Source organism: Oryzias latipes, chromosome 9 (assembly GCF_053564925.1).
Source record: "Oryzias latipes strain Hd-rR chromosome 9, Olatipes_Hd-rR_3.1".
Lineage (NCBI taxonomy): Eukaryota > Metazoa > Chordata > Actinopteri > Beloniformes > Adrianichthyidae > Oryzias > Oryzias latipes.
The window spans coordinates 21366261-21377649 of record NC_136245.1 but is presented as its reverse complement, the minus strand read 5'-3'; the positions used below and the strand labels follow the sequence as shown (position 1 = coordinate 21377649).

The following is an 11389-nucleotide window of genomic DNA, read 5'->3' as shown; positions in this document are numbered from 1 at the left end:
GACTGGAGTAGTGTTTTATTCTGGCACATAAAACACGTAACCACATTTATTGAGTATGTGATTACAGGAAAAACATCTGCTTTTTGGCATATGTCATCAACTGCTGCAACTGGCATTATGGAGTCATGGTGTCAATAATTTGGTGTTTTGCATATAAACATGCATTTCACAATATATGCCACAATGTGTCAGATAGGAATAAAAAAAATAGAATAAAATAAAAAGAGCCAGTTTTAATAAGTGATGAAATGTTACATCTCAAACATTGTCCAACATTTTATAGTAAAGAACTTCAGACATCTGAAAGTGCATAGCTTAAAATAAATATTTAACTCAAACTATTTACTTTTTATTTTCTTTTTTTCAATCTGCAATACATTTGACCACTTCATATGTTTGTGCTCTGTGTGATATCTGGAGTATACAAAGAAACACTCTCAATTGAAATAAGTGCATCTAGTTTAGTGATCACTGTTTATTAGGTAACTCCTTCTGATCCTCCAGGACCAGTTGGTTGCTGGTTTTGTTAGATGCTGCTAACTTGTGTGCTGCTCCGGTGTGTTTCTCCGATAAGATCCAACGGGTCGGGGTAAGTTACAAAACAAGCAAAGCACCCACACTCAATGCCTGGACTATATATGAAAATGAAATAAAAACATTTGTTAGTGTGATGATGTTCTGAACATCGGAAAGAAGTGGAGAGAAGTGGATGGAAATGTTTTTTGTGCAATTAGCATGATTTACACACTTACACTTGGAGTATTGACAGATATTACAAGACAAACTCACAGTTTCTAAGCCTGACTCTCTGCACATCAGTTAAAAAAAATAAATCAGGATTACTTCATTCAGAAATGTTACAGATATCAAACTTACACAAACTTTAACCACATCAAATATCAATGTAGCAAAGTGCACATTTTGTTAATGAAAAGAGGGACTTTGTGAAATGAGAGTGGTACAAATTTACCACCACTCTAACACTGCAAATGTTTCCAAGTTTTAAGATTTGATGCAAAAGTGAATTTAGCTGCCAGGAAAATTGTAACAGACAACATATCAGCCATTTTTTTCTTCAACAAAAAGCTTCTGGTATTTGTAAAGGTAAAAACCAAGACTAATAAAGGAAACACTTCACTGCTCAAGAAAAGCTTAATAATTAGAATTTTTTTTTTTAATTGTGTTAAATCTTTGTTTCATTTGTTCAAGCCTGCTTAATGTTTTCTCTTGTGACAACACTTAGAAAAGTGTATTTTACCGGTATGAGTCTGAAAAACAAAAAAAAGAACTCAAACTGACAAGCCACATGTGCAAAGCTGTTTTCAGATTTCTAGTGAGCATTTTCAAACACATATTAGATTATAACCTAAAACTTCTATTACCTGCAACATTGCAGAAAAAGCAAAAAGGTGGCTTTGGAAAGTGCAATCAGATTTTAAAGCCAAAAGTTAGACCTTCATTAAACTCCAGGCAGACCCCGCTAACCTGTTTTAGAGAAAAGAAATGGACAAAGATCACCTGACAGCAGCCTCACATTCTCCAGTGTCAGAGAAAGTGGGATGGGTCTCAGTCAGTAAGGCATTCTCGGAGATGATTGTCCAGTCTGTGGCTTCAAACCTTCTCCTTCATTTTCATGAAACAGTCATAAACATGCTTCAAACAGTGTTATTGTTGTGGCTGTTCAAAAGCCACACCTAGCTTGTCATAAATCTCCTTCAGCAGCAGAAGAGCTGTATCTTCAGATTCCCTAAAGAAAAAAAAAGTTCATTGTGATAAAGAGTAATTATCAGAAAAAACAAACAACCAAAGGTATAGAACTTTCCTTCTTTATAGAAAGGGATAACTTACCAGTAACACAGATGAGACTGGATAGCAAACAAGTATTCATTAAAGCTCTCTATGGGTTTTTCTTGAAGCACATAATCGATCCTTCGTCCTCCATTCAGCATCCCCATTTTGATCTCAGAATTCTCTGTCTGCTCTGCGTTCATGGAGGACTCTGCCTCCACACAGACGCCTGCAGCAGAGACAGAAGTGAGATGAGGACACAGATGTAGATTATGCACATGGGAAACAAAAGCCAGCCACTGTGGGTTTTAGCTCATGTTTTTTTAAAAACTGAAACAAAAATAATGAAGTAACTACAGAAAAAAAAACTTTTAAGAAAGTTTGAATGAAAACAGTGCAGCTCAGTTTACTTTTACTCTGCTGGCAGAAATATTTGTGGGTTTAGTTAATGTTTGAACAATTTAGGAGTACATGTTACAACAATAAAGTGCACGGCAGTTCCTGTTGGAAGTTTGTAAGTGATGCTGCCATTGGAGTTGGACAAGGACTAAAGTCATAAAGTAACATGAACTGCACTGGGAGAACTGTCTCAATGCTTTTTCCATTCAGTATCCATGTTTTATAAACCAGAAAAAAAAATTCTGAGGAGTCTGATTTAAAATTCCACAAATAATAATTATTTTCAATGATTACGCACAAATTTGAACTTCAGTAATTAAAATGAAGCAGAGATTATGAAGAGCAAATGTTAGTAGGGTTAGTTAAGAGATAATACATACTTTTTAATAAAATAATAAATACATACATACATAAATACATAAATAAATCCCAGTTTCACACAAGCATATGTTGCATTTCTGCCAAATCCGTGTAATATAGCAGAGCAGGTACTGTCTTGACAAAAATGATAACCTTTCATATTACATAACTTAATATTACTTATGTTGGAAGAAACTGTCATTTCTGAAATACTGCTAGTGGAGTATTCACTCACCAGCAGTCAAACAAAATTCTGCTTGAGGGCCAAATATTTTTGATAATTTTCCAAAGAGACCTTATAGAAGGATTGAAGCCTCAGGGAAGAGCCAGGTAAGTCAACAACTTTAGTCTAAAATGGCTTAAAACCTATGAGATGGGGATGTGATTATGCATGAGCGAAGGAGAAGCAAAGGAACACTAAAGGCCTGTGGCAAAAATGAGACACATTATGTAACAATTGCTGTTGAATGGAATCGTAAATAGTCTGTTAATAAAACAGTTAACTTGTTTTGTCATAAATAGTGGTGTAACAGCAAAATCATTCGAGATTTCTGAGACAAAATTGTAGAAATATCTATCACAGAAGTAAGCGTTAACATGACGATTTTCTCTAGCCTCTCTAGTCTCATCACCAGCCTGGCTTACCTTTTAAGTAATGCGTATGAATGGCCCCGGGCCACTCCAGTATTTTACTCCAAATATCAGCATTTCTGTCTCCTTTGTTAGCATCAGCATTACTATCTGCTGCTGAAGCTGAGACACAAGGTAAAAGGGTAAAGGTGAGAGGGAGGGCAAGGAAGCAGTAAAACAGATTGGTGGGAGGGCAAAGAACATGCAGAATGGGATGACAGAAGTACAGGAAGACTAAGTTAGACATCCTCTTGAGGCCTTTGTGCTTCCTCTCGCATGCACAAATGCACCACCCATCATAGCAGGGAAGACAAACAACTAAATGTTCCTACCCTGTGCCTCTTGGGGGTTTGCATCAGCGGATGTTTCTCCTTCTTCCACAGAAGGCAGCGCGGCAACAGGTATTCTGGCAAACGACTGCCACGCTGTTCGTAGGGATCCCAGTACATTATTCTTCAGATCCATACTCATTCGAGTCAAACTGTCTTTCAGTTCTATGTGAAAAGAGTTAAAAATTACAATTAAAAGCAAGAGCTTTGAAGCATTCACGTTCTGCAGCAGTGAATGAAAAAGAGACAAACCCAGATGCATTCTCTTTCTGCCTTTGTGGTGAGGGATTAGCATAGGCTCCAGATCCACCTCTGAGACGATCATGGGTTCAATCCGATATGCAACAGGATCGTACTGCAGAGAGGATGAAAGGAAAGACAAATAGTCTCCTTCGTTGTGGAAGCAAAATTTGTTTTAAGTAATTCTTTATCATGGCTCCCAAGGTAAAAGTTCATCAAAACAACGTTTTGCAATTAAAAAAAAAATAAAGATTTCCCCAGTGAACAAACAGTTGATAAAGGGTATTTGAGAGTAAACCACACAAGTACTCACTGGATGGTAGATGTTGTAAAAGCTCTTGCATGTGGGGAAAGTGTAGTTTGGATCAATGCGCTTGAGTCCACGAACCGTCAGGAACATTCCAATTGGGGAGCCAAAAGCAAAAAAGGCCTGAGGTTGGAATGCTAATTGCGGGTAATCAATGGAGACCTGCGAGAAAGAAGATTTGGTGAGAAAAATGGGCTTATTAATCGTGCTGCTTGAGGGGGATTTCAAGAGGATTTTTTCTCAAATGAGGACACCTGGAGGGACAGATGGAGATTACACAATGCTCATTTTGTCTTGAATGATGAAGAGCAGGAGAAAATTGAGAAGATGGCCACTCATGCAAGACAAGTGAAAACAAACGTGTGGCTTCGAGTTGTGCGGTTCTGCTTTGGTCAGCACACAAAAGTGGCAAAGCCATGGAAAATTCTACTTTTGGAGAAAACTGGCACGAGAATATTTTCTGACAAGATTTCATAGAATGCAAAAGAAACTCCAGGCAAAGTGAGATACAACACATAACAAGGCTTTACGTAAAGCCTTTCGGAGACACACCTGTCCCTTGGCTATGCCTCCATTGTTCTGTCCAGGCAAGCGGGGTAAGAATAAAAGCAGGAAGGTAATGGCCCAAAGCATCATCTACAACGCAACAAAATAAAAATACACACTAACTTTGTGTGCATGTGTGCTACCTGTCCAATGCCGACATCGAAGTATTCATAGTCCACGGCGCTGGTGACAGCCTGCGCTCTGTAGAAACGGGACTGCTCAGACGACAATCCTGCAAGCTCGTCAGCGTCGTGACCTGGAATCTGGGGATCTTGCATCTGCAGTGTTGCTGCTGCCTTGCACTCCTATTCAGATGAAAAAAGAAAGTATGAATTTGTTTAAATGCAGTTTACCTCATAAATACAACTGGAATTAATTAAAAGAATTAAGGCCTAGTTCTAGAAAATAACTAAAATAAAGGCTGCATTAAGACTCCATGTATTTTTTATACATGAATAAACACTAAATGAATGTATAAACACCATACCTGCTGGTTTGAACATTTGAAATTAAAAGCCATCTAAAAAAAACATTAGGCACATCTAGCCGTTACAATGGTAACCCAAAAAAACATTCCAGCTAGATCACTTAAAGCAGGAATTTCCAGAATATGAGCCAACTTCTGACCTCTGGGAGCCACCTTCTCTTGATGTAGTTTAAGATTTTCTTCCGGGGTCCCAGAGGAATTCCCAAATCTTTAAGATCGCTGTCTTTGCAGAGACTCTAGGAGAGAAGAAACACATTTTTTTTTTATGTGAAGCGTAAATAAAGATTATCAGCACTTTAAATTATGTCTAACACAGATTTGTGTATATTATACCAGTGATTCCAGGTCAAGGTTTTCTGATTTAAGTATGTCCAGGTATTGCTTTAGGTCCAGTTTGGTTAAAATCTGCTCCAGAGTATTACTGCTTAGAGAAGAAGGATCCCCTGATGGTACCTTAAGCACAAAAAGGCAGGATATGTCAATTGTTTGTCTAAATAGGAAAGAAAGGGGCAACTCCTTTAAAAAAAAGGGAACAATAACTTCAGGTCATTTCTTTTTTCTTACTTTTGATTCCGTCTTTTGATTTGTTAGAAGGTCAAACAGGATCAGAGAACCTACAGAGCAAGTAAAATCTTAGGAATCAGTAGAAGAATTTACAAATGGCGTTTTCACATTCTAGAATACAGCTGTTTTCCCACAGACCACATTTTTGAACATACTTTCATCAGGTACCTTTTTGACACAACAATACTAATCTCTCATAATGAGACAAATGTCATCTCCAATGTAATTGTTCAAAAGAGAGTGAAACAGTAAGACTTAATCAGCTGTACAAAACATTCATAGAGGTTCTCACAAAACACATCTCATTTTGCTCACAATCTTGCAAAATTTTGATCTATTTTAAGATCAAAGTATTATCTGAAGAAACAATCTTTTCTACTGGTATGAAACATTTCCTATATTTCAAGCGTGCAATCCTTGTTTAATTCTGTGTTTGCGCAATACTGACCTAGGCTATGGCCCACGAGAGAAACAGCCCTGTTGAAGTCCGGGTGCCTCTGCTTAAAGAGGGCATAAAGCCTGTTGATTTCTGAGGCCACTGTGTCTACTATGGTCTGGCAGTAGGTTGGGCTGTTGTAGAAAAATAGGTCTAATAGTGTGTCGTTGGTGAAATGCCTTAGCCTGCTGATGCTGGGTAAAGTGATCCTCTGAATGTCCCTAAAAATGAAAAAAGAAGCACATCAGCTAGACAAGTTTAACAAATATTATGAACAGTAAAGTGACTGAAATATCTGTCTTTACTTTGACACTTACTCATCTACACCGGTGGCATCCCCATGTAGAGCACTGTGCCAGTTGACAGGTAGAAACTCCACCCGGCCCACCAGCCCGTCCTGCTGCGCTCGCTTGTAATGGGACGCAAGGAGGGACAGCGAGGCGCTCCTAAAGTCATTTACTGGAGAGAAAAAAGGGTCAAAAGGTCGAACAAAAGACACGCTAATGCATCTGTTTGATATGAACACAATAACACAAACTTACCACATTGTATGATGGACCTAAAACGCAAGTCACAAGCAGGGCCAATGCCGTGCACCATGAAAACAAGATGATCCACCTTATCAGGCTCCCCTAAAACAAACATTCATTTTACATTTTGAAGTAAATAATAGAAATTCTATTTTGCAAAAGGAAAATATTAATATAGCAAAGAACACCAACACACATACCATCAGGTATGTCAATAGGGATACTATCAACTCCCCTCTTGACGGTGCGAGGTCGAGTCTGCTCTGACGGAGAGGAAATCCAGTCGTCCTGCAATCCGATTGGCTGATACTGCATTATGAGCTAAGAAGAGTAAACAAAACAGGCTTAAGAAATAAAGATTGACTATTGGAGCTCATTCTTTATAATTTAAATGTTTTAGTGATTTTTTAAGGGTGTTGTGTCACCCTTTTGCTGTAATAGTGTGTTAAGAAAATTACAAAATAGGAGTCAGCAATAATGCAGTTTATTAAATATGATCAACATTTTACCACAGCTCACTTTAGGGTTGTGTATGATGACCGTCTCCCCTGTAGGAAAGTCAATTTTCTTCTTCCACTGGTCTGAAGTCACTGCTTCTTTAAATGCTTCCTAAGCAAGTACAGAATGGGTGTGATCCATGAAGAAGTAACACACCGTCTTAAGAAAAGAACAAAGTGTGGAAAAGCTAAAGTTCAGAATACCTCCAGCATTTTGCTGAAGTCCTCAGGGTATGGCATGAACCGAGTATCCTTATCCCCTTTGTAGAACCAAGTACAGCGGCGGACCTCAGTGGGAGCCTGCTCCCAATACACGGCATAGCGCTTTCTCTCTTTGACATGTACATCGTACCGCTCCCCATCCACAGCAATTACGACTTCCTCGTCCTGATTTCCTGCAGATAGGATAAAGATCCCATGTCTTATTCTGACCAAAAGAGAAAAAAACTTAAGATTTGCAACAGGCTTTCTGCTATAGCAAAAATATTAACGTGAAGGCAAACCTCTCCTATGAGTTTAAATATCTGTGATATTTAAAACATGAAAGAGTAGCTAAACTGGAAAGGGTACAGCAATAAAAAAATGTTCCTGACAAAACTGATAAGTACTTTAGAATTAGTGTTAAATAGCACTACAGAAATATTAAATGAATTCACATTTACTATTATTTACAATTGAATACCACTACTAACTAAAATTACACATTACTTATAATCATTTTCTCCAAAATAAAGGATTAGTGAACAAAATTAGAATTTTTACTAACAAAATGTTGAACCAAATAAAATAGTTGCTTAGGAATGTAGACAAAAAAGTCTTCATTTCCTCGTGATTTACTGATTTAATAACAAGTTGTGTGTTTACTTCCTCTTTAAAGGATTAACTCCTCTTGAGTCTATCCAATGATCAGATTAGATCCAATAGAACAAACAAACAGCAAAATAAAAGCAAAAATTCCTTAAAATGAACTGTTTTATATATATATATATATATATATATATATATTTTTTTTTTTTTTTTTTTTTTTACAGCATTTTCCATGTTCCTGTCTGTAAAAACATGCAAAGTACCAATTGTTTCTTACCAGTGGTGTATGTGTTTTCTAGTTTGTCAGAGTCCTCTCTGCTGAAAGGGAGCCAGGATGTGCTGTCATCAGCCCGACAACAGAAATACCAGTGAGGCTGCACGTCTTTGTACGGGTCTGGAACCGACTCCTCGTCAACCATCTCATAAGAAGATGTGGATGAAGGAGAGGCCTCATCTAGCAAGCGTGAGGGCTGAAGAAAACATGTGACATGGGGATTAGGATTTGAAATTCAAATGTTCTTCTATAACTGTAACAATATGTAAAAATAACTGATGTCTGCAAAAGACAGTACTGTACATCTTTAGTTTCTCACTACATAGCAAACTACTGTTCGGCACCTCATTACCCAATAAATGTCAAAACAAAGCTACCTGAATTTTTTTAGTGAAATGCTCACAAGTAAGCTTAAACACAACAAAAAAGTAAGTTATATTTTAAACACCAAAACAAAAAAGCAGGCCTCTTTTCAGTTAAAGCCTGTTTTAATCTTTTCTACTTTACATGTTGTGTCTTGCCTCTTTTTCCATTGCCGAAATAACTAAATTACCCCTTTTATCAGAATTTCTTTCTATCGTTCAAAAAAAAAACGACAATTCAGCTCCCTCCTTTGCTGTGCTGGATAAGAGAGCTTCCACTGTTTGACACCAAGCGCACACACACGGTACACAATTGCCAAATCCCCACTGCAGTTTAGGGATAAATGTGACTGCTGTGGACGGACGGATTTATAATCAGATTATAAATTAACTGGAAAACAAAATAAATCTCATTGACTAGCTGATAAAAATACCTTTGTGTGCCATGATTGCTGTGCTGGATGTTTTACAACACTGGGGTGAAGAAAAAACTCTAAAAAAAAAAAAACACTCAGTCAAAAGTGTGACTTTGTGAATTCCAGAACAAAGAATGCAAATACCGTATTCATCTTTGAGGACAAGAGCGCAGGGAGAGATTTTTCACCTCAACTTCTTTGCATAACTGTAATTTTTGTTACATAATGCCACAGGGAAAATTATACAAATGTCTTTTCTTCAGTTTATCTATTAAAGTACGTCTACTCAGAATCCACATACAAATTGCTTTTTTATTTTTAACCATGTTTGGTTAAATGTGTTTGCTTCTCACATGTCTTGAACATTTCTAAATGTCAAAACAAGAATTAGTTTTTCTAGAACTCCCCACCTACTTTCTTACTAAATTCCCACTAAATACTTCATTCTCAATGGCAATCAGCTCCCTTTCAACAATCTGCTAAACTAATTAAAGTTACACTGGCTAAAACAACTCCACCAGTTTCAATAAATTTAAGAAAGTTACATTTAGGACTTTAAAGAATTTTACAGAACAGCCACTCTGACAAAAGAATATTTGACTAAAAATTTTTGAGGCATGTCTGTGTCCTGTGAAGAATGGAAGTGAATTACACAAGACTATGGTTGTGTCGGAATTTCTTCACTACTCACTACTTAGTGTGCCATATAGTGTGTTTACAATTTTGGTGGCTTGTCCGAATCCACAATTGCCAAAATCCAGAGTGCTAGAAATTTTCTATGAATCTCTGTAAAACTCAGGAGTGCATCAACGCTCACTGGGTTGGCAAATATAGACTACAATACATTGTGTTTGAATGTTTTTTAAAGTGGAAAAAAAATTATTTCAATGTATTTTTAAAAATCATTAAAATGATTTAAAAATCATCAAGTTTTTTTCATCAGAATATCGTGGATTCATAAACAGTGTAAAATGTTTATATTTAATAGGCTTTTACTTCAGGATATCTGTGACGTCATATTTGGCATTAAAAAAAGCAGTGAGCATAGAAAATCTAAGGCATTTGTTATCACTGCACCATATAGATTTTTTAGTGAGTAGTGAGGGAATTTAAATATAGCCTAAGTTAACAAACTTCAATAGAAATCTAGTTGAGCATGCGTATATTGTAGATTTGTCATGCCCTTAGGAAAAAGAAAAGAAAAAGGATTCTTAAATTAAGAATTGTGTGTCTGATTTCGAGAGTGACATGTTTGATAATTCAGTTAATTTCAGTGAAACTGAATCCTTAATATCCAATTGTCCTTCCACACCCTCACCTGCTCTTCTGGTGTGTTGGCTTTGGCCCCTGGCTGAGTGGGCTTGCCAAACAGGTCTTGGGTGTTTTCATTAGAGGCCGCCTGGGACAGACCCCCCTGATCATTTGGACTGGATGACATTAGCCCGAGTCAGTTATTCCCCGGGGGGAGGGGGAGGAGGGGGCGACGACGACAGGATGGCCTCTCCCAGGGAACCTGGAATAATAACCAGCAGCAAATGATTAATGAGCAGTAAAGGGGATTGAGAGGCGATCACAGCAAATGCACCCTCGGTGAAAAAGCGTGTAACACAATAACAACTGTTCATAAATAGAAAAACAAACCAGATTTTGTCATTAGTATATTCTTGGGAGACTTACCAATAGCTTTATTAACTATTCATATTGACAACAGGTAACGTAATAAGTTATATTGATTAAAAGACTAGCAGCTTTCCATGAAGTTATGCTACAATTACTGTACGTTTTTACATTGTAAGATACTAAATAACTTACGGATATTATTAGCAAGAAAAAAAATTGTAGCAGGGGTTACTCTTACTGTTGTAAAAACAGAACAAAATGTTGACAACAACAGATCATCATGATGATGCAGCTTATGCTAGCTAGTAGTAACTATCTGTATTGTTTTCATTCCTTGTTTTACTTTTAGTCTTTGCGTGAAAATATAATGGACACATAAGCCGTTGTTAACTAAACTCACCTGCAGCTTCACGTAAACTTTAACGGGGAAGTTTGAGTACGCTGTTTAGCTTGTTCATGCTAACACGGCTAGCCAAGGACAATCTGTTGTCAAATGCCAGCGAGACACGTTAAAGTACAGTCGGAAAAATAAAAGAAAACTCAATTTAGTCTGCCTAAGAAGGAAAGATTAACAGAATTATTTAAACTTCTTTTGAGCAACGCCCAAATCTTCCATAAAGACTTGATAAATGTTTTTTGTCAGCGTAATAAAAGAAAAACAGTAGTCACGCCCATTACACGATTATCTAAGAGCCCAAATGTAGCGTTTCGTTTATGTGATAAATAAATTGCTATGTAAGAAAAATACAGAGATTAAAGTGTCACTTTAAAACATATTGTGTTGACTTGAAGGAATA

At 37.1% G+C, this 11389-nt stretch overlaps 1 protein-coding gene across 6 annotated transcripts; it reads right to left on the bottom strand.

Annotated features, from left to right (window-relative positions):
• Position 1: 1 nt before the first annotated feature.
• Positions 2-11302, bottom strand: ddhd2 (DDHD domain containing 2). Of its 6 annotated transcripts, XM_078952883.1 has the most exons (21): positions 10993-11302; positions 10291-10485; positions 8991-9049; positions 8198-8390; positions 7318-7508; positions 7136-7225; positions 6817-6937; positions 6629-6718; positions 6404-6545; positions 6099-6307; positions 5651-5700; positions 5420-5539; positions 5227-5322; positions 4743-4904; positions 4606-4632; positions 4060-4215; positions 3759-3861; positions 3510-3671; positions 3193-3300; positions 1849-2017; positions 2-1747 (listed from the first exon to the last, which is right to left on the bottom strand). In XM_078952883.1, exons 4-21 carry the CDS (start codon positions 8337-8339, stop codon positions 1666-1668), a joined length of 2220 nt encoding a protein of 739 aa, XP_078809009.1. In that variant the 5' UTR covers positions 8340-8390; positions 8991-9049; positions 10291-10485; positions 10993-11302; the 3' UTR covers positions 2-1665. The 6 variants fall into 6 exon arrangements, with proteins under 6 accessions (XP_078809009.1, XP_078809010.1, XP_023814277.1 ...); XM_078952884.1 differs by lacking the exon at positions 4606-4632; XM_023958509.2 differs by lacking the exon at positions 8991-9049 and having other exon boundaries at positions 10993-11277.
• Between the last annotated feature and the right edge of the window lie 87 nt (positions 11303-11389).

What these genes read in the sequence shown, in the direction of transcription:
- ddhd2 (XM_023958509.2), bottom strand. Translation starts at nt 10,410, where the DNA reads ATGTCATCCAGTCCAAATGATCAGGGGGGTCTGTCCCAGGCGGCCTCT. An exon ending in TCTCGTGGGCCATAGCCTAG is followed by an intron (nt 5,701 to 6,098) that starts GTCAGTATTGCG and finishes CTTGCTCTGTAG; the next exon opens with GTTCTCTGATCCTGTTTGAC. An exon ending in TCATACGCATTACTTAAAAG is followed by an intron (nt 2,018 to 3,192) that starts GTAAGCCAGGCT and finishes TCTCTGCTGCAG; the next exon opens with GCGTCTGTGTGGAGGCAGAG.